Source organism: Eucyclogobius newberryi, unplaced genomic scaffold (genome assembly GCF_026437365.1).
Source record: "Eucyclogobius newberryi isolate DKJ021-1_F unplaced genomic scaffold, fEucNew1.0.hap1 SCAF_13, whole genome shotgun sequence".
NCBI lineage: Eukaryota > Metazoa > Chordata > Actinopteri > Gobiiformes > Gobiidae > Eucyclogobius > Eucyclogobius newberryi.
The window spans coordinates 31907069-31934274 of NW_027315757.1; the positions used below are offsets into that span (position 1 = coordinate 31907069).

The 27206-nt window shown below is 40.1% G+C and overlaps 2 protein-coding genes across 2 annotated transcripts; both read left to right on the plus strand.

Annotated features, from left to right (window-relative positions):
• Window positions 1–75: 75 nt before the first annotated feature.
• naa60 (N-alpha-acetyltransferase 60, NatF catalytic subunit) lies at window positions 76–7153 on the plus strand. The gene is made up of 7 exons (XM_072443573.1): window positions 76–275; window positions 750–865; window positions 1030–1159; window positions 2160–2256; window positions 2500–2734; window positions 4305–4468; window positions 5088–7153. Exons 2-6 carry the CDS (start codon window positions 756–758, stop codon window positions 4459–4461), a joined length of 729 nt encoding a protein of 242 aa, XP_072299674.1. The 5' UTR covers window positions 76–275; window positions 750–755; the 3' UTR covers window positions 4462–4468; window positions 5088–7153.
• Window positions 7154–8051: 898 nt separating this feature from the next.
• On the plus strand, window positions 8052–26628 carry carhsp1 (calcium regulated heat stable protein 1). Its single transcript, XM_072442228.1, has 5 exons — window positions 8052–8132; window positions 21386–21496; window positions 21872–21980; window positions 22228–22350; window positions 26315–26628. The coding sequence occupies exons 2-5, from the start codon at window positions 21424–21426 to the stop codon at window positions 26475–26477; spliced, it is 468 nt and encodes a 155-aa protein (XP_072298329.1). The 5' UTR covers window positions 8052–8132; window positions 21386–21423; the 3' UTR covers window positions 26478–26628.
• Window positions 26629–27206: the final 578 nt, after the last annotated feature.

The following is a 27206-nucleotide window of genomic DNA, read 5'->3' on the forward strand; positions in this document are numbered from 1 at the left end:
TTGTTGTTGTGAAAACATGTGTCGCGCGGTGGTCTTGTGTGTTTTTTAGTGGGCGGAGCTCGCGGCTTCGGTGTCATCCAAACAGGAAGTAAACATCCAGCTGTTAGCCGAGCAGACGCCGCTCTGATCCGTCTCCACATAGAATATGAACTAATCGCGGGACCTGGGAGTAAAACCCGGATTTATTATGGTGTGTCCGGAGAAGTGAATGTGGTGGCTTACAGCAAGGATTGGACTAGTTTCAGACTTTGCTGTGGTTGCAGTGTTAAAACAAGGTAGGTTGACTCAGACGACTAATGCTAGTCGCGTTAGCTCCTGATAGCATGCCCGCTAACCAACAGCCAGTTGATTTTTATGCTTATCCTATGGGTTTTATGTTAGTACAGTTACCCAATTAAACCTGGGTATATTTATTATGTATACTGATTTGTGGCAAATTGTGTTGACAAACCGTATAATTAGCTATTATACTGTGTTTGGATATATCTGTTGGTTTCATAGGTTGTCATTTATCTTTGAGCAAGTTGAAAGCATTGAACCTGACTTATGAATCAGGAAATAGCTTCTGTTGATGAGCAAGTTTCAAAAGATAACATTGTCAGTAATGGACCATAAATGCAACTCACTGCTAAACAAGATATTGAAGTGTTTTGGGTGAAATTTAATTACTATATAAAGTTGAGGGATTTAATCTGAAGACACTAACTCCATTGCTGACTGAACCCGTTTTCTGTGTTTTCTGTTTGCAGGTGTGAATGAGTGACGTGGTGCCCCCCGCAGCTCTCAGTGAAGTCCAACTCCGCTTCCTCTGTCATGATGACATAGACAGTGTCAAGCTGCTCTGTGGTGATTGGTTTCCAATCGAGTAAGCTTCAGATAATTATGCCGTAGAGATAGCAACAGAATAGAACAAGATGGTTGAAGTTGGAGTGTACTTAGACCTTATTTCAACTGCAGTAATATAACCATCACAATATTGATTTGCCATAGTATACCAGTTTCTGAAATAATAATTTATTTTAATTTTAGGTACCCAGACTCATGGTATCAAGACATCACATCCAACAAAAAGTTCTTCTCACTGGCAGCCACCTTCAGAGGAGGCATTGTGGGAATGATTGTGGCTGAGATCAAAGGTCGAACCAAAGTACACAAAGAGGTACAATGCTTTTACATTAAAGTACACATTTAGACTGAACACAGTCCTGTTTTTTTCACTTTTAGTCTGTTAGTACTTTTGTTGGGTGAGCACAAACTGTTTCATCATTATTGGTGAACATTCTGTATGTGGGACACGTACACTCCATTCTGGTTTTAGTCTACTAAATATAGCCAGTGGCCTTGACTGACATACAGCACAGAATAGACTAGGTGAATTAAAACTATATAATAAGTGCAATTAAATTAAAGCATATTTAGGGACGCATCAATACTCAATATAATGACAGATTGTTCAATATAACCCTCACAATACAATACATAATATGTATTTGAATGTATATGACACTATTCCAATGTGATAAGCATTGATGATACAGGAAGAAAACTGCTCCTTAAGCCCTTACTGTTCTATATTTGGACAGTGGAGAGATGTATAATTTAATATATGTACTTATAAATGTATTAGTAATTGCCATACAAATAATGGAAGAAAACATATTGTTGCATGCTGTATTAGCATACCAGTATTGTGTCCCATGACATCTGTAAAGAATCTAGTGAAAACTGTCCCTATTTTTCTTTTTTAGTCTATTGTCTATGTTTTCTTCATTGTCCTCTCTTCCTGTGTGTTTCTGCTATTAAATGCAGTCTGAAGGAGAGGAAAGTGACATAATTTGCATTTGAGAATTTGCCTTCTGTTTGTCTCACATTACATTAAAATCACATAGAGGCAACTTTTTTTGGGCAGTACTGGAGCTGTTGTGACTGTTAACAATGGTATTATGTTTTTCAAAAACCTACTTGAAAATTACACACAAGTTTAAGAATAACAATACCATTGGTTGAGATTCTCTCCTCAAATCTTGGAACACCTTTTGTAGAGAACCTGCAAGTTCTTTTGCACATTTTGCACCTTCACACTTGAGCATCTATGTATATATAAAAGTGTATTGTAATGTAAAATTCATACTTTTCATACATGTTTTTCTTTATTTTAGGATGGAGACATCTTGGCCTCAAGTTTCCCTGTGGACACACAGGTAGCCTACATTCTGAGTCTGGGAGTGGTCAAAGAGTTTAGGAAACAAGGCATAGGTGAGATTACCCTTTCAACATAACCACTCACAAATGCATTGTTGATGTGAACTATTCAGTACACTAATAACATAACATGACAGTCACTCATGACTGAATCATTTACTGTGCAGTAAATGGAGCTTAAATGTAAATGACACGATATTAAAAAATATTTATTCAAAGAAATATTGTTGTAGTAATACATTTTGTTTAGTAAATATTTGATTTAGTTGTCCCTACTCTTGTTGTTTTTCCCTGTAGGCTCCCTGCTGCTGGACAGTCTGAAGGAGCATATCTCGACCACAGCGCAGGACCACTGTAAGGCCATCTATCTGCACGTCCTCACCACCAACAACACTGCCATCCACTTCTATGAGAACAGGGACTTCAGGCAGCACCACTACCTGCCCTACTACTATTCTATACGAGGGGTCCTCAAAGACGGGTTCACTTATGTTCTGTACATTAACGGAGGACACCCACCATGGACAATCTTATATCCTTTGACTCAAGTCTGTCTGTAAATATAATTTAATTAATTAGCATGCAACCATTCTCATAAAAAAACTAAATATTTAGGCCTGAGCGCCACAAGCTGGCGAGAGGCCTATTACTCTCGTAAGGCCGTGCGAAGCACGGCTGCGAAAGTGCGCACGAAATCGAGCGCGAAGCGCTCGCCCACTTCCAAACACTCACTAACGCACTCCTTCACTCATGCACGCCCCGTGCATACTAATTAGTAGTAGGAAAATGGAACATTACCGTTGTAAACGGGCGAAGCCCGTGCAAAAGTGCGCACTAAACGAGCACTTTACATTGGGATGACGACCGCGAAGCTAGGAAAGCGCGAGCGCTTTCCGAAAATGTATAGTTTATGATATTTGAAAAATGGGAAACATTGTTTTCGCATCGGAATATTATTCTTTCTTCTTCTTTCTTCTTCTCGGGACCAACCCCCCTATTTTTCACCCAGTGAACATTGACGAAAAGTCACGAAAATGTTCACATCTCTAAAAATCGTGCCTCTCTACATTCTGGCTATTTCCCTTTTCTAAAATAAAAAAAAATTGTCGCGTCAGCGCCACCAAATGTACCAAAAATGCATTGAGAGATGGGAAATGACCCAAAAAAAATCTGATCGTAGAATCATGAAATTTGGCGCAGAGGTAGATGGTGACAAGAGAAGTAAAAAATATTATTACGGCAACGCTGTCCGCCCAACCAAATGTCGGCCATATTGCTTCAAAAATGGCTAAACATGACTTCGGAGTTTTTCCAAACGTCGTACTTTTACGAACTCCTCCCAGGGCGTTGGCCCTAAAAAGCTGAAATTTGGTGAAAATGCTACTGAGGAGTGGGACATCAAAAGTTATCCAAATTACATTGATACCTGTCACGGTCTCTGTGCGGCGAAGCCGCAAACTGTAGCTAGAATTTCAGAAATCCCCCATATTTAAAATTTCTGCCGTTTGCGCAGATAAAGTCCGAATTGCGTCAAATTAGAATCAGTTGTTAAACTCTTCGCCCTAAACCTACTTGAAGTGAAATAAATTCATTTGGCGCCACAGCGCCCCCTACAGATTTTATATGGAGGTTAAATGTTTAGTTATGTTTAGCGTAATAAAAGGACAATTGGGGCGCGTAAGCGCCCCCTCCTCTTGCGGCGTGGCGGCGGCGTGGCGAGGGCCCATCATTGCCGCTTGCGGCTATATTTTAGTATTGACTTTGAAGCGAAACAGTATGATTACTTATGTTTGTTTTATTCATAATGCAATGATTAACGCTAATATACACTAGTATTATTATCTACTATTATTATTATAATTACACTTTGGGTCAGAAGCTAAATTGCATCACAAATGACATTTGTGGCATATACAGCTGGCATTTTACATTATATTATTTATACATAGAAAATATACACTAGATACAATGGTTTGAGCTGCAAGCACATGTCTTTTTTCCAAAGGCTTTGGTACACAACCCACACGGATTCATTCTGGCAGAACCAGTAGTGCAGCAGTGTAAACCTGGTTTATTTGAGCTCTTCCTTAACCTGTTCTCACTGATTATATCCAGCACATCGGAGCCACTCTGGCCAGTCTCAGCCCCTGCTCCCTCCCACAGAGGCTGTACCGACAGGCCCAGTCTCTGCTGCGCTCCCTGCTGCCCTGGTCCAACCTCGCCTCCAAAACAGGCATACAGTACAGCCGAACAATGTGAACAAATGGTGAGCTCATTTCAATTCATCATTTCTTTTACATATTGCAAATGCATGACCGTTTGATCTTTTATTCTAATGTCCTACTTAAGCTTTGTTTGTAAAGAATATTATAGGATAATGTAGGTGCCAGGCTACTGCATTAAACATGTGAAAAGAGGAGACAAGCCTGCACACTTACTCTAAAACTGCATTTAATCAATGTTTCAATCCAAATGGATCATAATCCGTGGAAGATCCTTTTGGATCTAAATGTTGTTGATTAAATGCAGTTTTGGAGTAAGTTTGCAGGCTTGTCTTTTCTTTTTTTTATTATGCCATAATAACTCAAGCAATGGAAGTATTTTTAAATGCATTTTTATGAGAAAAGTTAGATCAGTACTAGTTGAGGTTATATCAAGGTCGGTAGAATGTTCATGGTCACAATTGATAAGTCATAACTTTATATCTTGAGTGGTAGGACTTGGATTAACAGTACCAGTAGCTGGAGTCAGGATTTTTTATTACATCCTGAATTTTCCATGATGTTGTCCCAAATGCATTTGATAAAAAGCTGATACAAATATCTTGCAGCATGTCTTTCATGTGTAAAATGCACATGTTAATGTTTATGTCTCTTCCTTCCCAGGACACAAGTGTTTCCTGTCCCATGAGTCTTCCCCTGTGCACACAGATGTACACATTCTCAGTCAAGTACCCTCACTGTGTGTGTCGCTGGTTCTACCTGCGACACTTAGCTGTATTCAGCCCTTAACCACTATTCACAATTGTCAGGTTTATCGCCTCTGCTCTCTGCAAGTGCTATGTGGGGTTTAAAGAAAGAAAAACGTTTTAATTTGAACCAGAATTATTGTCATTTTTAGTGGCTCAACTAAAACTAATAACAAGAACATACTGGCGAGTCTCAGCAGGGACGCTACCAGAAGCTTTTTGATCAACATTTTTGCCAAGACCAAATGCTGTTAAAATACTCTCCCCGAGTTCCAATGGGTGTGATTTACTGGCAAATTAACCAATCACAGAGACTCTGTTTGCGTTAAAACAAACATGGCAACTTACTAGGAAAATATATAATACACAGCATGTATTTCTACAGAATGAATAAGCAAAGCCCTGAAGTAGGTAAGAGGGTAGTTAAAATACCTTATATATTTTGTTCTAAATGATGCATCAATATTCAAATGATGTCTTCCACATTTGAGAGACACGTGCTACAAATTAGAGGCTGTGGTTGGAATGTCTCAAATAAAGACCTTTGTTTGATGCACTTTATGGTCTGGTTCCAGACCCTGCTGCATTCGAACAGAAAATAGGTCAGGCAACAACAATTTCGTTTTTTTTTTCAAGTTTAAATAAAGATAAAATGTGTTTTACAATATAGTTGCCAAGAATAGAAAAACATTTTTGATGTTTTTTGCAGCTTGCATTTTTAAAGTTGAATGATTAATAAAGGCATATAATGTTTTTACTAGTATCTACATTATTAGTAATACAAGATTTCTCTTCACGCAATCATGCAATGGGCTTAAGACTCTGCATGCAAATGTACAGCTTTGAATGCTGACCTACTTCAACCCCAGCAGCGACAGAGTAATCGGTAAACCTGCTTCTACTTCTGACATTTGGTTAACTGTAACCACAAACACACCTGCAGTAGTTGTTTTGGTGTAAATGACTTTGAACACACTCTGTCCTTCATAAGAAGATGGTCCATTTTTATTGTTTGTCCTCTTTGCCACTGTCCCACAGACTATATGTATACTGTTTGTATATTATATTATATTATATATACTATACTAATACTAATATATTAACCTATCTTTATGTATTTTTGTTCCATACTGTTGTTATGCTTAGTAAGATATCCCCTCTATTTTCCCCATTTTGATTCAGATTGATAGGTTTGAAAACATTTTAAAATGTTTTGTAACTAATTTTAATTTGGGAAATTGACAATATTTTGTTGATACTTTTAGGTGCACATTGGTTAGATCCGATTCAGTGATCACAAACCCGTACTGTTTTAATTTACTGCAATCGGTTTTAGAAGTCTATTCAGCTGGTCATAAAGAATGTACGTAAACACTCAAATCTTACTGTATCTGTAGGCAGTGCCGGGTCCAGACCAAACTGACTGACGGTGCTTTTGAATTTCAAAGGGGTGCAAAGAGAAATTCCGTTAAATGTCAATATTTAAATGGGGTAAACATTTCAATACAATGCCTCCTTTTGCACCCCTGTGCCCGACTGTAGGCCCCATCTCGGACCTGGAACAATGCCCTCAACTTTAAATCTCAACTGCAGCCCATCCATCTACTTTTGAATTTAAATTTGCTGTTATCGATGACAAATCACCTCGGTTTGTTAAGATTTATTTAAAAAAAAAAAAAAAAAATCAAATCTCAGAGATTAATGCTAAAAAGCACATTTTGACCTACACATAATATTGAAATATATACATTGTCCTTTACTTGATATTTTACTTTTATCATGATTGGTAGTGTTAAACATAGGATTTATTGTTGAAAGTCTTTACTTCAAATGGATATTTCATAATGCATAAACTAGTTTTTGATATTGACTATCGAATGAATGCCTGGTTGCATAACTATTGATTATTTGTCTACAAAAATGTTCTGAGCCCTGTTTTCATCAACTATTTAATGCATATAAATGTTTTTCTCTGCTACTAAAGGTTGTCATCTTTCCTATGAAACATTGTTTGTTGCACAGTAAAACCATGAATCTCGTCGCCATGGGGACTATTTTACATGGTGTCTGCAGAAGTTGTTGAAATGGTTCCCTCTCCTAATCCTGGATGCTTGGATGCTACAACTAGGTCTTTTTTTTGACATTTTGTTAAGCGGTTTGGACTAAATTAATTCAAAGCCATCTTTTGTTCAATTTAGTTTGAAGTTTTTTATTTAATAAATAGACTTGTAAACCACGCTTTGAATTCACAGTTGAAATAAAATTGAAATGTTATATTACTATATTCTCTCTTTGTTTTTAAATGGTCCTTTTAATCTTCCAATTCTTATACATTTAGGATAAGATAAGATATTCCTTTATTGTCCACACATGGGGAAATTTCATTGTTGCAACGCAGTAGATACAGAGGAAAAGGACAGATTAAAAAAGTTTAAAACACTCTTAATAGAAGAACTCTTATAAACAAAAACTCCTATAGACAAAACCTCTCATTTCTTAATAAGGAATGGAGGGTAAAAATACAATAAAATAAAAACAGCAAAAAAACATTTATGACGATTGTTTGGTTGGTTTGTTTCTTTTTGCACAGACTTACACAAACATGTAAGTTTAGAAGCATAGTCTACATTTAAAAAGGAGTTCATTGTGCGCGATTGATCGTAATCGCGCACAATGAACTCGACGAGTGTTATTTGCGCACACTACAACGTGCTTTACGGTAGCTGTAACGCGCTGACGTCATGGTTTTGACAAAGTGACCGCCCATTGAGAAAGAGACGAGCGAGAGTCGAGGCAGAGGAGCTGCATCTGGAGCACTTTTCCGTGTTAAGTCTGTGACTGGGAAAGCGCGACCTAAACACCAACACGCTGCACACAAACTCCACACAAAGTTGTTTTTTTCCTTCGTTGAGGACCATTCCTGCCACTTCAGAGCGCGATCGACGGAGAAGTTGACGGAAAGGTGAGTGACCGCGCAAACAATTGATTGAAAAAAAAAAAAAAAAGGCCTGGCAAACGTGCCTTTTCCACCAACGCTGGAGCCACCCCTGAACAATGACGCTCGTTTTATTTCTTTTGGCCTTATAATTGTTTTCGGACCTCTCAAACTTTCCCCCTCTTTCCATCCATACAGCGTTGTAAAAGTGTCGGTTGAGTTCTACTGTTGGGCTTGGCTGTAGTCGACTAACTAGACACTCTTGGATGATTAATCGACTGAAATGAGATGTTGGTGAGGGCAAAAGCTCACATAAAACTAGGCTTTGGAGTAAACGGCATCTTCAAACCTGAAAAGGCAGAATAAACTTGCCATGTTTAAACTCGCTCCATGTCCCTTTTCCGTTACTGTAGTCTGTATAAATCATTACAATCTTAATTAAATGATTGCTTGACAAAAAATGGTCAACTAAGGCACAATTGACTGATTCAGTAGGTGATTGCATTTCATTATAGGACGTATTGATGTTAGTGCTGTCAAGATTATTCGGTTAATCGTTATTTGTGAATATTTGGGTCACAATATAATGGTAAATAAAATAAAATAATCGTGATTTTTTTTTTTTTTTTTTTTTTCTTTCTATTTTTTGGGTGGATTTAATTCAATCTATTGTGTTATATTTCTATATATATATTGCTTTTTTTATCTGGCCGTTTTTGTGACTTTTTCTCAGTTTCATAAAGCTTGTCACAAACGTTGAAATTGTAATGCGTTAGACGAGATTTCAGACGCTCTTAGAGTAATAATCGTGAATGATCATTAAAGTGTGACGTTTTTTCTCACAATAATCATAACCCTAAAATGTGATGTCTCCATTAACCACATTGTTACTGTTGTCACTGGCTTGTTTTGTTCTCCATATGTTTGTAGGCTGCATGTAGGTGTAGGCTGCATGTAGGTGTAGGCTACATTTAGGTGTAGGCTGCATGTAGGCGAGGGCTGCATGTAGGTGTAGGCTGCATGTAGGTGTAGGCTGCATTTAGGTGTAGGCTGCTGCATGTAGGTGTAGGCTGCATGTAGGTGTAGGCTGCATTTAGGTGTAGGCTGCATGTAGGCGAGGGCTGCATGTAGGTGTAGGCTGCATGTAGGTGTAGGCTGCATTTAGGTGTAGGCTGCATGTAGGCTGCTGCATGTAGGTGTAGGCTGCTGCATGTAGGTGTAGGTGTAGGCTGCATGTAGGTGTAGGCTGCATGTAGGCGAGGGCTGCATGTAGGTGTAGGCTGCTGCATGTAGGTGTAGGCTGCATGTAGGTGTAGGCTGCTGCATGTAGTGTAGGCTGCTGCGTGTAGGTGTAGGCTGCATGTAGGTGTAGGCTGCATGTAGGCGAGGGCTGCATGTAGGTGTAGGCGAGGGCTGCATGTAGGTGTAGGCTGCTGCATGTAGGTGTAGGCTGCATGTAGGTGTAGGCTGCTGCATGTAGGTGTAGGCTGCTGCATGTAGGTGTAGGCTGCATGTAGGCGAAGGCTGCTGCATGTAGGTGAGGGCTGCATGTAGGTGTAGGCTGCTGCATGTAGTGTAGGCTGCTGCATGTAGGTGTAGGCTGCTGCATGTAGGTGTAGGCTGCATGTAGGCGAGGGCTGCATGTAGGCGAGGGCTGCATGTAGGCGAAGGCTGCTGCATGTAGGTGAGGGCTGCATGTAGGTGAGGGCTGCATGTAGGTGAGGGCTGCATGTAGGTGAGGGCTGCATGTAGGCGTAGGCTGCATGTAGGTTGGATATAGGTGTAGGCTGCATGTTGGCGTAGGCTGCATGTTGGCGTAGGCTGCATGTAGGTGTAGGCTGGCTCTCTCCACCAGCTGGTATGAACATCAGTAACATTTCGCACACTGAGTCAGAGCTGTACCGTACGAGACACAACACTGGTCATTTCACGTGAGCTAGTCTTCTGGGACATGTTTGGATCCACAGCGTCCTCTGTATTGTCCCGTTCTTCAAAGCCGACTATGAAAGAGATAGTGGCGTGACTTCTGTTTCGAAGATCTTTGGAATAGTTGTTGGTGATATCGATATCGGTCCGGTATTGGAAAGTGTAACCGATATTTGGCACCAATTTGTTTGTTTTTGCACTGCCCAGACTGTGCTCTTCTGTCATCTCCAGCTCATCCTCAACGCATCAGATTGGACTTTTTGAAGAGACTAATGTGTAAAAAATAGAAGTAGGAGGCCAATTATGTTTTCTCAATCATGCAATTCATTCTTTTATATTCAAGTTATTATATTTGTGCAAACTTATGGATGTGAAATGGTTAAAATGGAACAATGGGCATCAGTCAAAGGAGAAATGGGGCAAACTATGGAGGTCTCCACACAGGAAAGGCCCGTGCGGTTCAGGAGCGGTGAAGTTGTTTCTTTCTGGCTGAATGATCCTCTAGTTCATTTATCTATATTTTTTGGACTGTGTATCGTTTATTTTCCTGCTGTTCTTGTACTTCTTAATCACATGGGCCACCACCAAATCTCAGTCTGTAAAATCATGTGGTTTGCCGCAGAGTTCAGGAAGAAAATGCGTCTTCTTCATCTTTTTAGGGAAGTGATGTTGAAAGCCATTTTATATCTGTTTTTAAAAGGACAAAGGGAAATCAAATCGAAATTGCGTCGTTGATCAATGCAAATTATTTAGCCTATTCTGTTTTCCCCACTTCTAATTCTTTGTATTTATAAACAATGCAGTATTTTATTAAGAGATATTCAAAAGGAAAAGTTTGTTGGACATAAATCAGTTACAACGTTCATCATATTCATCCAAATGCACCACGAAACAAGCTAATTAATGATTATTATGCTTTTTGTTTCTTTTTAGAATAACAACTTTAAAATCATGCAATATAATTGAATAATAATTCATATTAGCATGTCTTGTTTAATTCTGATTGCTCGAGTCTGATTCATTTGATGCCAACTAGGGATGTCACAATAAAATACTGAAAAAGTACAGATTTTTATTTATTTTTTCTTTGTTTCCTACTCTCTGTTCATGTTCTGTTTCTTTTGCTTTTTTGTGTTTTTTTGTGTGTAAAACAACAATAATATTGGCTCAAAAACAGACCAATAAAAACTATTTTACTCATAGTTTTGCTGTTTTTGGAGAATATATTGAAGTGAAATGACACATTTTTGCTCCAATGCATTTTCTTTGTTTCCTACTTTTGTTTCTTTTGCTTTTTTGTGTTTTTTTTTGGATAAAACAAAAGGGGAATAATATTGGCACAAAAACAGACCGATAAAAACTACTTTACACATAGTTTTGCTGTTTTTGGAGAATATATTGACCTGAAATGACTAATTTTTGCTCCGGTGTTTTAATACAAGGTCAAAGTCTGTGCACTGGCGTAAAAATCCATGTCATTTTTATGGCCGTGCCTTTTGCAGACGCTCAGGGAAGGGCTCGGATATTGTGAAGGCCCATGGCGTTGTTGTGCAATTTGATCCATGTAATAGTCTCCCACGAGCGCAGGCTGAAGGCAATAATCTGGCCATCGTGAGACGTAAGGAGCAAGAGACTTTATGACGGGGGAAACGTTCGAACATACAACACGGTCGACAAGAGCTTTAAATATCAGACGAGAACGGAGCGAGTCGTAGGCTTTAGAAAGGTGACAAAAGCGGTTTAAAGTGAGGGACATTTCTCAGTAAATGACAATGACTGGAGGACAGCGTTTGTTATTTGGAGACTTTATTGGCTTTACATGATTCAATTGTCCAATGAACAGGCATAATTACATTGCAGCTATTACATTCGTTCAATGACTCATGACCATTAGGGGAACAAATGTAGGAGTCGTCCAGTTTAGCCGCTCTCTTTTATGTCTGACGAGCAATTACTTTGCACAAATGAATAAATACAGCCCTAAACTTCATATTATGCTAACATCCTTTACCCACGTGATGCGTTATTTATTTCTTCAAGTCGGTAGGGCTGTAATCTTTTAGACGATGTCTTATTCGACCAAACATTTCATTAGTTGACTGATTTTATTTTATTTGTATTTAAAGGATTTATATGGGACAACAGCAAAAGTAAGATACTGAGTGCATTGTCTGAAATGTTTTGAATGACAGCTTTTTCCACGCTTACCCGTCGACTAATCGGTTGATGGAACATTTCTTTCGTTGACCAAGAGGTTCTTTTGTTGACTACGGCCCCTGAAGTCAGTCCTTCCTTTCTTTTCTGTGCTTAAAATTGTCTCGAGATGTTATTGCTCTGCCTGGAATGTTCCACTCATCTACCTGTCATTATTTCAAGTACAGGTGTAATATTTCCTAAAAACATGCATTCTTACTGTGAGCGGGGTCTCCTCTTCATAGATCTGACCCATACATTGGCCTGGGTCACCTGCTGGGTCCATTGAGCTGGATTCCAGACAAAGGAAAAAGTACTTCATGGAGACAAACTGGTATTGGGGTCTCAACCAGAACATTTACATTGTGTACCTTTTTTAAATGGCTTAAATGCAGCTCACATTTATGACCTTAACAGTGACTGTTTTAAGCCTTATTTGAACTACTTGACTTATGTATGTGCAGAAATAAGCGCTGTAAAACATGAGCCTATAATATTGCCTCTCCACAAAAATAAAATACATATTATACTACTAATTCTAATACTACTTCTGATACTAATACTAATATAAAATGGGTTCTTCTAAAAATACAAATCAACCAGTGATCTTTTTCATTTATTTACCCACAATTCCCTTGCAGGAATTCCCTGTTTGTCTGGACATTTGTAACATGTAACATTTCTCACGCAGAAAGTGAAACCAGTTCATCAGGTCTATTGCAGGTGAGTTTAATGACATATCTGGATCTGTGTGACTGATTGTTTGCGGTTCAGATTCCACTCTGGCATTACATTTGTCTGGAGCGGCTGGAGCGGCTGCAGAGCTTGTATCTGCTCTCATCACTCATCACATGGCCATATCTACATGTGCACTTAAGTGTGGTTGCTTGGAGAAGAGCGTGTAGGTGGGAATGAGCTGGTTTGGATTTGCTTTTCTAATGAACCTCGAATTTAAAAGCTCAGAATAATAGGAAGAAAGTGTCACAAGGACAATTAGTTTTCTTTTGAGAGCAGGTGGTTGATCTAAAATATATACAATGCCATTTTTATACCATTGTAGTAACAATAAGGGTAAAGGTTTTGTCATTTTACAGTTCCTTCACATCTTGTGTGAAATATGAACCTTTAGGCATCAGCCTAATTAACATTATTATTACTCACAATATATTCTTTAACAAATGATTTTTTGTTTAGTATTGTCACAATAATGTTTGCGCTCAGTTTACTGCAAGATAAACAGCTAAACAAATTGTTCTACCTTTTTAAAATTTACACCAACTAAAAATTGTTAAAACAATTTGTCTTAACGCTTATGTTTTGTTCAAGGTTCTTTGAAATGTTTTATTGGGAACAATCAAATCTTAACTAAACCAAAGCAATATTTAGTAGCAGTCATTGTACCATCACTCAAATGCCTTCCTTTGTGATTAGAGCGTTTAGTGTGTAGTATTTAGTCTTTCTAGATTCTGTTTTTCTGCTCCTCTGGTGTCGGATTACATGTAGATGGGGAGAGGTTCTGTTTATTTGTGCACTCAGGGTTCATGTCCATATGACGTCTGTGTGAATCTGAGTGAGGGCATCAGGACACAAGACCAGACGCTACACACTGCAGATCAGGTGTCATGTTTTTGTTCAGAGACAAACTGTTTCTATCTGTCTCTGCAACATAATGTGTAATGTGAGTCAGTATAATAGACTTAAAATCTCATTTTACTGCTGTTCAGATGTTGTTCACATGGTTTTAGGTCGCTTTTAAATATAGAGAGGCATTGGGGCAGAGAGTGTTTACCCTGGTTTAGCAGCACCATGAAGCTAGATCACTTAGTAATGGGGCAGATCTCGTAACACACAAGTCCATGAAATGAAAAAGCATGATTGCCCCACTTCTTGTGCCCTGACTGTTGGTTGACCATTGAGGGCCTTGTGTACAAACGGAAGCACTTCAAAGTCTATTCTGAACTGCAGTGGAAGCCAGGACAGGTGTGATGTGAGCATGTTGGGAGACCTTGGAGAGGAGCCGTGCTGAACTAGCTGAAGTCTGTGAACCTGGAATTTGTTCAGTCCAGTATGGAGTGCAATACATGAATCAATCCTCCAGTTGGTTAAGGCTTGAATGATCTTCTCCAGGTCATTGCAGGCTTTACTTTAGCCAGAGGCCTTCGCTGGAACAAGTTTGCCTTTACCACAGAACTAATCTGATTGTTGTCAAAGAGGACCCCAAGGTTCCTCACAGTAGGAGCAAACTGAGGAGCTTAATGAGACATACTCTGTCTTTCCCTCATTTAAAGAAGAAAGACACTTTTTATGTCCTTGATGCAACTGTAGATGAAATCTACAGCTAATCACTTGATATCAATGGGAAGTAAAGTTGAATGTCATCTGAATCCAAGTGGAAGTTCATGCTGTAAGCGGAGATGATTTGACCTTGAGGCAACATGTAGACGGAGAACAGAATTGGTCCAAGGATAGATCCTTGGGGGACACCTAAGGTCCATGAATTAAGACAAAAAGGGTAAGCATGAGGAAGGGTGAAAGTGCAGCGATTAAGATTGGGTTTTTTGAGAAGCGTTCTGACCACAGTATGTTTAAGGGCAGTGGGTGCCATACCCACGGGAGACAGTTGTTAATAAAGATGAGTAGGCAGAGCCCTATGGTCGCAATGACCCCCTTCATTATTTTAACCAGTACAGCAGCCAGTGGATAAGTTATAGGTTTTGGCTCCCTCCCTGACATCATTTTCCGGCCCATGAGGGCTCAAATATTTCCAGCATGGAATGCGTGGTTGCATCACTACTTCAGCTCCAGAAATGGTTTTAAGATATTTTTATATTTTTGACATGGTTGTAGCTTTATTGATGGAACTGTAGTCTTTCCCAGGAAGACAACAGTATGAGGTTGAAAGTGAGGCAAACATAATCATTTTAAAATGGAAGTCTTTCTGAGGAAAGTACATAAACCTTTTAAACTCCCACGCCAAGGTGGTTGATAAGGTCAAAAGTGATAGGATTATATTTAATATCCACAGGGTCAGAGGTCCTCTATATTGGGATGACATAAGCAATGTACTTCAATGAGATTAGTTTTCAGAGGAAACCATATGTGAGCTTTTAATTCTAGCTTTGGCACGTATTCAATGGCCGAGTATACTTAGATTGTGCTGTTTGGTTTATCTCTTCATTTTTAATCAATAACTGAAACTACACAATCAACACAACAAGATTCAAATGTGGCTGGACAATAACTTCATTATTGATTCATTGCAACTCTGTTTCCACACACACATACTTGTCCACCTTCTCTGTGCCCTTAATGAGGAATAAAATATGAAGAATAAACATGCTCATGCCTTAATATAGTCGTCAAACTGCAAAAAAAAACAACAAAAACACTACTTAACAGAGACCACACAGAGGTTAATTTAGATAAATACAATCTTGAATAAAATCTGCCCTTTTCAACATTTTAATTTTAAAAACTACATTTCCATCAGATGGAGGACATAGTATTGGCAATATTTATACTTTTGCCATTAAGTGTGCAGCCCTAGATTCAACCAATCGCAATCAAGTGTGAACCGCCTGAAGAAGCAGATATTCTTAAAGGCCAGGTGTACATGAACGAAATCAAAATAATCATCTGGCTCCTAGAATAAGAAAATTGTGATGTATTTGTTTTTTGTTTTGTTTCTTTGCACATCCTTCACTCTTAATCTATAGATGAATCCAATAGTGTCTTTTAGTCCACTCCGGCAGCCAGTATATTCCACAATCCACAGTGATGGGTTGTTTCTTATCATGCAGTGCTGCAGGGGCTCTAGGTGGGTTATAGTGTATGCAGCGCACACATGGAGGGGGCAGGGTAAGTGCGAGCAGGAGAATGAATAGTGTTAGTGATTTTCAGGCCCAGTGGTCACATTGAAGGCCGCTCAGGTCCTTGTTTGTGTGAAGACCACAAGCTCTCACTGCAGTCTTGGCTTTAGACCGTGACGTGCGGCCTTCATTGTTGATTCCGCGATGTAAATACATCCACCTGCACGCTGTCTGACACAGGATGGGATCCGACTGTTTCCTGTTTCCTGTTATGTTTAAGAAGTGTCTATTGTTTGTGAAACCGAAGGAGAAAGTGGAACAAGCCGAGCAGAGACTAAAGATGAGCTAGAGTTTACTTTGATAGCACTCAAAACATAGTAAGCGTTGTTACTGGGACTGCAGCTACTACTACTATTACTACTATTACTCCCATTATTACTACGATTATTCCTATTATTATTACTACTATTACTCCTACTATTACTACCTACTACACTACACATTACTACCTACTACACTACACTACACATTACTACCTATTACTACCTACTACTTCAGATTTCATGGTTGTTTTTTCTTGTATCGGCTACAATGCAACCAAGGACACAAGGACAGGACAGTACATTTTGATTGTTTCATCTAATGTAATATAAATGTAATAATGGACAATTATAGTGACAATATGCAAGTCAAATGTAAATGCAATTGACCCTACAATATCACTGTGTTGATGTGAAAATCTGTCCCTAAATGACTTGATGAATCGGTCAAATGTAAATGTAGTTGACTGTTTAAAGGTTATGACTTTGCACAATGAAACGTGTAATGCCACATTGAACGTTCCAGGTAAAGCAACAGCATCTCCATGACAAACAGACTCTCCATGAGAAAAGTTACATAAACACCTTAAATGTGGCTCATGATTATGTCATATGTCTCACTCCATGATGAGAGTGATCCATTATGTTTGTTTGAGTCCATCGCTCCACAGCCTGTTGCTGAGTCCATCAGAGGCACGTCTGTGATTGAGAGCAGGACGCGCTGCACTGACGCATGCGGCCGGTGACTCATCTACTGAACCAAGAGCGTTTCTTTAGCTGTCCTTTTCGGCTTTGCACCCTTGAACACGTGTGAAAGGAGTGTATTATTAAAAAGTCTCCTTGTGCGAGGTGAGGGCTCAGGTTGTCTGACTGTGTGCATAATGTTGGATCTTTAATATGCCCGCCCATGCCCATTAGTTCTGAAGGCTTAATGAACCTGTGATGACGCCAGCAGCACACAAAAACACTTTGTATTATTCCCACATTAGTTCTATTGATAGTTTTGGTTAATAACATGTTTTGCAATAACATTTTAAGTCTTCAACAGTTGATGTGGCAAGTGACTCACGGCGTCCAGTTTTAAAGCGACATTAGCTGCACTTTACTTTGGCACTGTAAACCATGGTCATCCAATAAATTAGAGTTGTAACTTAATTAGTAAGAGGCGGTAATGAGATTGTAAGTTGTAGATTGAAAACAGGACATACTCAGGCATTCTACCAAATTTCATATTAATGAAAGAATGATAAACTTAAACTCAGTAACTTATCAGGATCCATGGTTTACCTTATGTTTTTTTTAACTGAAAAGATGCTATTCCATACTATTGCCAAGATTATTTTGCTGTAAAGAGTGAATACATTTTCCGATTAGAGCTACAATTCAAATGGCCACTTCTTATTTATTTTCCAAGTCAATTACAATTTTGGGTTGAAATAGGTTTTTGAGAGTAACATTAGTTCCTTACTCAGAAATAGAGGGTGTACCACGGAGGAAACCTAGGCTAAACAAAAAAAAAAATAGAATAAAGGATAAGTCCACATGGCCTTTAATGTGTTTCTATGAATAAAGTGCAACCACATTATCCTAACGTTACCTCATGGGCGTGATTAAAAAAAACACACTCACAGCTTTCAAACGATAAATAAAACGTACCTGTCCAGTAGAAATGTCGTGAGTCTGTTTTAGATCCTTCGTCTGCTTCAGTGCACGCCGACACTGGAAAGAGTTCGAGAATGTGTCTTATCTCCTCTTTTCAGCAACCTCAAATACTGACTTTGTTTTGCAGCTAGCTGGTTGTGGATTTGTATTTGCCTTTGTAACAAACTTTGTGGTAACCGCTAAGTAGCTACTGCTAAGCGTTAACAACCCCGGAGTTAAGAGAGTTCCCGCCACTTCATTCAACTGTTCACAAGGGCAAACTCTGTGAATAAAGTACTTGGTTGGCAGACTTGTTTGTATTTGAAATAGCGTTGCATGAAGTGATTACAGGCTGGTTTTGTTTTGTTTGGGTGGGACAGAAATCATGTTAAAATGTTCGTCTTGAACTCCTGGTGCTTGTCATACCAGTTTGTCTGCTTTTGAACGATGCAAGTAACTTCTGCAAATAGTACAATGATGATGATCAATTACAGACGCTCTCCCTCTGTAAGGTAATATAGATTGTGAGGAATATCTATATTTGTGCTATATTTGTGCTATATTTGTGCTATATTTGTGGTATGTGGTGTGTTTAACTGCTTTAAACACACCACATACTCTGTCCATCTGTAGTAAATCAACTGGGAAAAACCTCCAGCACTGCAGTTTTGGCACATCGTTGGCATCGTTGTCTAGTGCTAATAAATCTGTGCCATGATCGTGTCAGATGTGTTGGAGGTGTTGATGCGTGTGATGTGCTCCATAGAGCTGGTATTTGCTGCATCAGCTGGTCCTACAGGTGCAGAGCTTTCCTGAAACCACAATCATGGAAAATTCCTTTGGACCGACCAATGGTTACTCCTGTTGTACTGTGTCAGTGAGAAAATATTATAACGGAACAAAAACTACACTCTACTCCAGAGCTTGATTTCCATGACTTTTATTTTTCTGTGGCACCTTCTTCTTTGGACAGGCAGTGTGAGCTAGCTTTATGAGTATAAAGTCCCTGTTTTCCTCGAGTTTAAAACTAATCTGCACATCTTACATCAGCATCAATGTGTGTGTATCCTGAGGTGACCGCAGTGGCATGTTATCAGTCTGCTCCCTGTCAGACTGGCCTTGTCATTATCACCACTGCTCTTTCATCGCCACTGTTTATTTACGCACTCACTCGGCGTGGCACACTGAGTTTGAAATCAACAATAATTATGTAAATTTGCATCATTAAATATTGTGTCCCAGGGCTCTTTGGGTCAGTGAAATCAATCTCAAATACCTGCGCCATTTAGTTTGCCTGGTAGTTCCCATCAAAGGAAAAAACTGCTTAAGACTAATACTACACATTATTAAGCAGAGCACCATTTTCAAACAATATGGGAAAGAAAATGAATCTCTTTAGTTCCTAAAAAAAGTATGAAAACCTTAGATATTTCACTAACACTTAAGCGTGTTCTATTCATACTATTGAGAAATTAGTAGCTGATTCAGAGCACACACGGATTCTGACAAATACACTCTCCAACTATCAACAAACTCACAAGTTTAATGGATGCAACAATTGTATAACTTGACCTGTTGATGTGTTTTTTAATTGAAATTTGCAGCTTTGAATTTCAGTAACTATGACCTGCTAATGCTTGTAATTTAACAAATGACCATTTTCAGTTATTTACAGAAATAACATGGTTTGAAATTCTGTTATTTGGGAGGTTTGTTCAATGACATTCAAAGTGTACTCTAAAGGTTGAATTATGATGACTCATTTATAGATTATTTGGCAAAATCAGACACAAACACATACATTCATTCATACATCAACTCATTTATTGCGTGGGATCTTGGGATTGATAAGTGGCTGTGGCTCTGCAGACTTTGGCTACACAAGGTGCCCTTCCTGTAGGACGAGGCAAATGATCGCGCCAATCAAATCAAGAGCTGGTTGTTGGAGCTCACAAAAGTTTGGTGGTTTGGTGTTTAAAAGCTAATTCTGTGGCTGTAAAACTTTCAGGTTTTTGTTTTTTTCAAATGGGAACTATAAAATGTATTCAAAATTGACATCGATCCTTTCGTCTAGCTTTGTTGATGATGCGACGACTTTAAATGTATTTTCTAGTACCAATTTAAATATGTTTACTTATAATTTTATATAGAGTTTTAATATACCGGTACATGAAGACCTAATCTGAAATATGTGGTATCATTATGTCAGTGTAATAATCCTTCATCTATTCAAAAGTGTTTCAAATGTAGTCATCTGGACTTTAAACAGTATGGTATGATTTAAAAATGAACACAACACTTATTTTTTGTGCTAATATTGGCAGCGCAGGTTGACATTACCCTCGATTGCATCAAGTTGGGCAACATTTAGTTTTGATTTTGTTAGTATTGATCACAATGACTCACCATCAGCATTATTATTATTGACCAAACTGTCATCTGAAGGTAATTTCCTGTACTTTGGCTTTAAATCATGCCGGCCCCTCACATCCTCACCCCCCCCCCCCCCCCCACCACCCTCAGAGTCAGCACAGTGTAATCTACTCTCACCCAGACAGGTTCTTTTGCCCATGATAATGATTCCGCTGATATACTAGTGCTGCTAATATTGATATGGATGAGAATGTTCATACGTTGGTTTCATCTCCATATAAAAAATGTCCCTGATGTTTTTGTCTCTGCCCATTTGTCCTCAGATGTCTTTTTAAACAGACTAGTGAGGTCAAATGGAAATGGAAGAGAAAGCTAAAGCTAAAGACACAAAGAAACAAACCATGGCATTGATATCGGCAAATGCAAAACTATTTAAATCTATATAAATAGTTTGAGTATTTTGCATTTCTTTTCTTTACTCGGTGAGAAGGATGCATGATGCGTATAGCGTGCACTGGAGAATGCCGTGCTTGTGTTTGGGGGGGGGAAACAGGACGTCCAGAGCTGTTTGTGATCACATTAGCGTCACGTCTATTGAGTTACGGTTGTGCGCACTTTGATGACACACTCTGCACCTGAACATTGGACCCCAGCTTTGGCAAGTGGCAGAAGCGCATGTTCTATTGTTGAGCGGAATTGGCTGGAACGCTCCTGGAGAACCTTCAGTTTAAAGAATGGATTCAAGTCGGACATTTTATCACAGAATTACACACTGACACTTCAGTGCGATTATTTTGTGATTGTTGTCGGCTGTCAGAGGTGCCCGGTGTCAGTCGCTGATGCAAGTCCTCTCACTTTTTGAGGTGAATGTTCTTTTGTTGGGTCGCGCTGTTCCCAAATTGCTGTTGCCATGGTGATGACAGGGCAGCCCGGTGGGACATGGTGGTCACCTAACGTGCAGTGGAGCTACAGGAGGGACTGGGTTTAATGGAGTTGTGTTCTTGTTCTTCTTTCACAGGTGTGCGTTCAACTTCGCGGCACAGTTTGTCGTCAGTCATGTCCTCTAAGGCCACGCGACCCATGACCCCTCCGCTCAAGTCTCCGGGATCGCCTTGCTCACCAACATCGGGTATGATGATAAAACCTGCTCATTATCTTTCCATTGGATTACATATACCGTATGGCTGAACCTTTTACCCAAACACGTGCACCAGGACTGTCAGTATTAACGACCAGTCATTAACTACTATTTGAATACATTTAAATTTTTGGTCAAATAATCGTTGCAGCCCTAATGTGCACTGACAATAAGCGGCAAGCACTCACTTCACCGTTTAATATTATGATGTCTCTTTCAACTAGTGCTGGGCCTTTTGCCGTCATTTGAAGAAACGTGTATTGACTTCATGCATGAACATCAATAATATCAATAATATCAATGAGATTTTGACACTGGAACGCGGAACATCACATATTGAACCCTGTGTGTGACATGTCTTGTCAGAGTCGCTGCGGCCCCCTGCGTACAGACACAGAGAGCGCTCTCCCTCCCCGATGAGAGGCTTCCTCATCCCCAGCCCCGTGCCCACGCGCCGCAACAGGACCTACTCCGCGTAAGCTCTGCTCCTCTGTCACAGTATCTCATGACAACTATAAACTATATACATCAGGGAACTAAACCTGTAACTGTTTAGTTTAATGTCCATTTGGAAAACTGAAAAGGACATTTAACACAGGCAGATCTTTGTTAGACCACCTTTTATTTGAGGTACATTATTCTATAAAATGACAAAGTATTAAAAGCAGCTAAATGACACCGAATAACTGGAAATATTCTTTCTGCCCGTGTCTCGCTCACAGGTCGGTCCGGGCAGCGGAGGGGCCCATGTTTACTGGTGTGTGTAAATGCTTCTCCCGCGCCAAAGGCCATGGCTTTATCACACCATCGGACGGCGGCAAAGACGTCTTTGTCCACATCTCGGAGTGAGTTTCACTGCTGTTCACTGAGGTCAAGATGAAGAGGTTGTTTTTAAAAAAAAAAAATTTTATTTTTTTATTACTGCGATTATTTATGGCTACTGTAGTTTTTTTGGAACCTATGGTACACCGCAGAAATGACTCAAAGTGCAATGCGAGTCACGGCAATGTGTGCACACGTGTGTATCAGGATGTAGGCCAGCATGTCAACAAGCCTGATCTGTTTATAATGATTTTCTGGTCACATGACTGGATAAACATGCTGGTCCGTGAAAAAGAAAAAGGTCACATTTATATAGTGCTTTTCTACCTTCAAGGCACTCAACGTGCTTTACATCAAGGAACCATTCACTCATTCACACACACATTCACCCCAGTTACACACAGGACCCAGGGGCGAGGCGGGTTAAGTGTCTTGCCCAAGGACACAACGGCAGTATTCTGAGGCAGCTGCAATTGTAACGCCAACCCGGGATTTTAATATGAGGAGCGGGGTTTGAACCGCAGACCTTCGGATCAGAAGAGCTACTGCGCGCGTACAGTTTCTGTAAGCCTGCAGCTTCATGACGTCACACGGGGCAGAGCGAGGGACCCAACCGCTGACTTCCTGTTGGACACTAGCCGAAAGATGACCCAAGGAACACACTACGCACATGCTCGAAGGAGGAGGAGGTAGGAGAGAAGAAGGTAGGAGAGAAGAAGGTAGGAGAGAAGAAGGTAGGAGAGAAGAAGGTAGGAGAGAAGAGGTAGGAGTGAAAGAGGTAGGAGTGAAAGAAGTGGGAGAGGAGGAGGAGGTGGGAGAGGAGGAGGTGGGAGAGGAGGAGGTGGGAGAATACTTCAGAGCTACAATGATGTAGGGTCTCAAACTACAGATATTCAGTTTATGATTAAGGGAGATTTCTTAGCAGAAACGAGACAAGACGGGGCACCAGGGTAAAACCCAAAGAGCTAAGATACAGTCCTTAATCGCGCTCGTTAAAAAGGTCTGAAGGGTGTTTCACGATTCAGGGACTTACACATAGTCTAATCAAACAAACAATAGTCAATAACTCTTTCGTGTAGTTTTATTTATCCAAAGGGCAATCAAAAACACCGGAGCAGAAATGTGCACAGGTAAATCACAGGTGATGTTATATCAGATTTGACAGCAAATTTCATGCAGATAATGTTAAACCAGGGTTTTGCCTTTGATAATCAAACGTGTCTATGCTAATCTATATCAAAAAGGCGGAAAGTGAGAAGCTAAAAGGGAGGAGGAACAGCTGAGCTCTACCCAAACCACGCCACAAAAGAACCGCACACTGAACTCGGCTTACGGTTTGTAGAGACTCGGTCCGGCTGGTCCTTGTCCGCGGACGAGGTCCGTAGCGAGGCGTCGCGTGTAGCGGTGTGGCGGCGAAGGCTCGTGAAGCGGGCGGCGGCCGTGGAGCGGTGTGCTGGCCGTGGAGCGAGGAAGGCAGCGGCGGCTGTGAGGTCCTTGGCGCCGGTGGCAACGGAGGCGATGTCCGGGAGTTCCTTAGCGGTAGAACGCTTTAGCGGCGTGTTAGCTCCTCACGCGGCCTTTACTCAGATGAGAACGTAGCGCTGATCCACGTAAACGGCGTAGATTACTTCAAAAAGAAAAGAAACGAAGTAGCAAAGATAGTCTCAGTGCGGCTTAGCGCTTGAGCTTAGTTCCAGGTGGTTCCAGGCGGTTTCAGGTGGTTTCAGAGTCCAGGGCTGGCATGGCCTTGTCGACCACGTGTCGGACGGATTTTTGTTGAGACAAAGGAAAAAGTGAAAGGCTCGTCCGTGGAGACGGCTTCCGAGAGAAAAGACAAAAGGGATGAGAAGAGAAGAGAAGAGAAGAGGGTTTGTTTCTAGCTTGGAGCGTCCTTTTGATACCTGGCCCGCAGGGCATGCTGGGAGCGAAAGGGGCGGGCGCTACTGCGCAGATTTCCCGTTTAACATTTCCTGGCCGAGAAAATAAAGCTAGAGTAACGTAAATAATGGCAAAACATTTAAACCCTGTTTTAACATTTACACGTTAAACATTTTTGGGCAGTTTGTACACATTATTTCTTGAGGTAGATACATTTTACATCTTCTTTCACCTGTGACGGGCACTTGAGTTAAAGCATTGGGAATATAAACCTTAAACAGTGGAAAAATACGTAACACAAGGTGAAACATGCGGTGTATGGAGTTGGTTCAGACGAACATTCATGGCATAATCACATAAAATGTGGTTTTCATTGGGGCATCCTCCTGAAAGTCACTGGGGAGAAGGTCTGTTATCACAAAAAGTCACAGCAGCTCCCTGCGGTGAGGGAGAGAGGGAGAACGAAAACCCCCAATGTTCAAAGAGAGATTTTCTGTTATCTGGCCGTGGAATGTCCATCCCCATTCCCCTACAATGAGGTGCTAATAAGCTTAAATATACGGTATATTATTTAACCCTTTTGTGGCTGTCACATTTTATTTTGAAAATAATCTGCTGTGTTAAATGTTAGGCATTTTGATATTTTTTTTTTTTTTTTTTTTTTTTTTTTAAATCATGATTTTCCCCTCACAATAATAGTGACTCTTAAATGTGATATTGTGACCTACAGTGTACACAACTTCAACAGAGGCATCCTTATGTACATCAGTTGAGATATTCTGATAGAACACAGTATATGGAGCGCGAGTGGGAGGACTGCATTATGTCTTGACCTTCATCGAGGTGCCTGTGTTTTCACCCACTGGGGTTAAAATGCTCTGCACGGTCACACGCCCACATGCTGAAGTCAAGTGCCCCGCAATCAAAATGTTTATCTACTCTTTCCACTCATTTCACTGCTGCTTATGCTTCAAAAGAGGCACAACGCTCGACTAATGAGGTTTTTAAAGGTGTGCTATGTAACTTTACTGGTGGGGGGTCCACTTGTCTCCATAGAGATGTTATTGCTTTGGCTAAATGTGTTGCGCAGTATGCCATTGTACAAGATGGGCCATAACTTTCCATACATAGGAAAAATAAACATGTTTTTATTTATATAATCTGCTCTACACATATTAATATGTGTTTTCCACTGTTGATGAACATTCATTAGCATCGTTGGAGATATGCTTGTAATGGCGTTGATGACACATTCCTTGAGCTACATTCCAGGTATCTTCACCTGCTACACCATGACCTTTGACCTTTAAGTGACCACAAACACAGACATCAAGAGGGGAGAGATCTGGGGTTTTCATTGATTACATTTGTGTTTTTAATGCGAAAGATAAAATGCATTTTCACAGTGAGAGGGCTCTCCTCTCTACCTGCTTGTCTCCATGGAAACGGATACAATTAATGCCAGACAGACGTTGTGGAACATTGCATGCACAGCAATAACAACTCGACTGTACTCCACCAGAAAAGTTTCATAATGCACCTTTTAAATGTCAAACGTATGTAGAAAAGGAAGTTCAGTTCACACCGACACTGCTGGACCCTGATTATTTTCTGCTCAAATACATTTTGAACAATGCAGTAGGTCTATATTACAAATGTATCTGAATAGCATTAAATCAACTTCATTACTACATATGTAGGAGTTTTATCTGCAAGTGCAGTTAGAGGTGGAAGAATCACAACTTGTTTTGGAGATATGTAAAACGTGTATATTGTCTACAAACTACTATTATAAATGACCTCAAAGAGACAGAAACATCATGTGTAATCTCCCAAACACGGACATACGTTTACATTCCTTTCCTTTTGTGGGCCATTTTATGTCTCATTCACACTTCTACCTAAACCAGAACTAAGACTTACACATTCCTGATACATTTATAAAATATCTTCTCAATATTATCAAGGTGATCCAAAAAATATCATTTGTAGCGGCCTTTATTTAGACTTCCAGTCCCTGTAAGAGATGAATGTGTGTGTATGTTCTCTTCCTTCCACCTTTAATACATCTGTGGAGCATTTGTTTCATGTAAATTGTTTGCCTTGCAGCATCGAGGGCGAGTACGTCCCGATGGAGGGCGATGAGGTGAGCTACAAAATGTGCTCCATCCCTCCCAAAAACGAGAAGGTCCAGGCTGTGGAGGTCACCATCACTCACCTGAAACCGGGGACCAAGCACGAGACCTGGAGTGGCCACGTCATCAGTGATTGAACACGCACAGCCACCACCAGGATGACTCGAAATACGTCTGCTCTTTGTGGAATAAGAGCCGCAACCATGTGAAAGAAGTTGTAAAACGTATAGCTGGACTTATAACATGGTATGAATGAGTGAATTTCCTGTTAATAAATGAGTTTGATTTTAGTTAGTGTTTTTGGTTGGGTTTAGCATAATTTGAGCATAAACTGATCTTGTGAACTCTTGATTTCAAGCAAAGGCTCTGTCTGTACATGCTGACAATATCCAGTGCTTACACCAAACCAACCATGTCCTGTCTGTGGCTTAAATTACCTTGTTTGAGTGGAATAAAGCATTTACAAGTGACCTGGCTTTTATTTATTTTTTTACTTTCACTGTTATGTGGAACACAGACCTGTACAACAATATGTGGTGCTGGTAAACTGCTGCCATCTTATGTTTTATTCTGGTTACTACAATTCAACTTTCCATAGTATTTAGATTGCAGTCGAACGCTCATGATTCATTTGATTCGTTGTTGAAAAGCCATTTCAACACAAAATAGTATAATCATTATAACACTGCGGTGAGCTTGCCTCAATCCAGGGTGTGCCCCGCCTTAGGCCCAAAGTCACTGGGACAGGGCCAGTCACCCATGACTCCTAACAGGAACAAGCAGTAGGTAATTGATTAATAAATAAGATAAGATATTCCTTTATTGTCCCACATGGGGAAATTTCATTGGTGCAACGCAGGAAGATA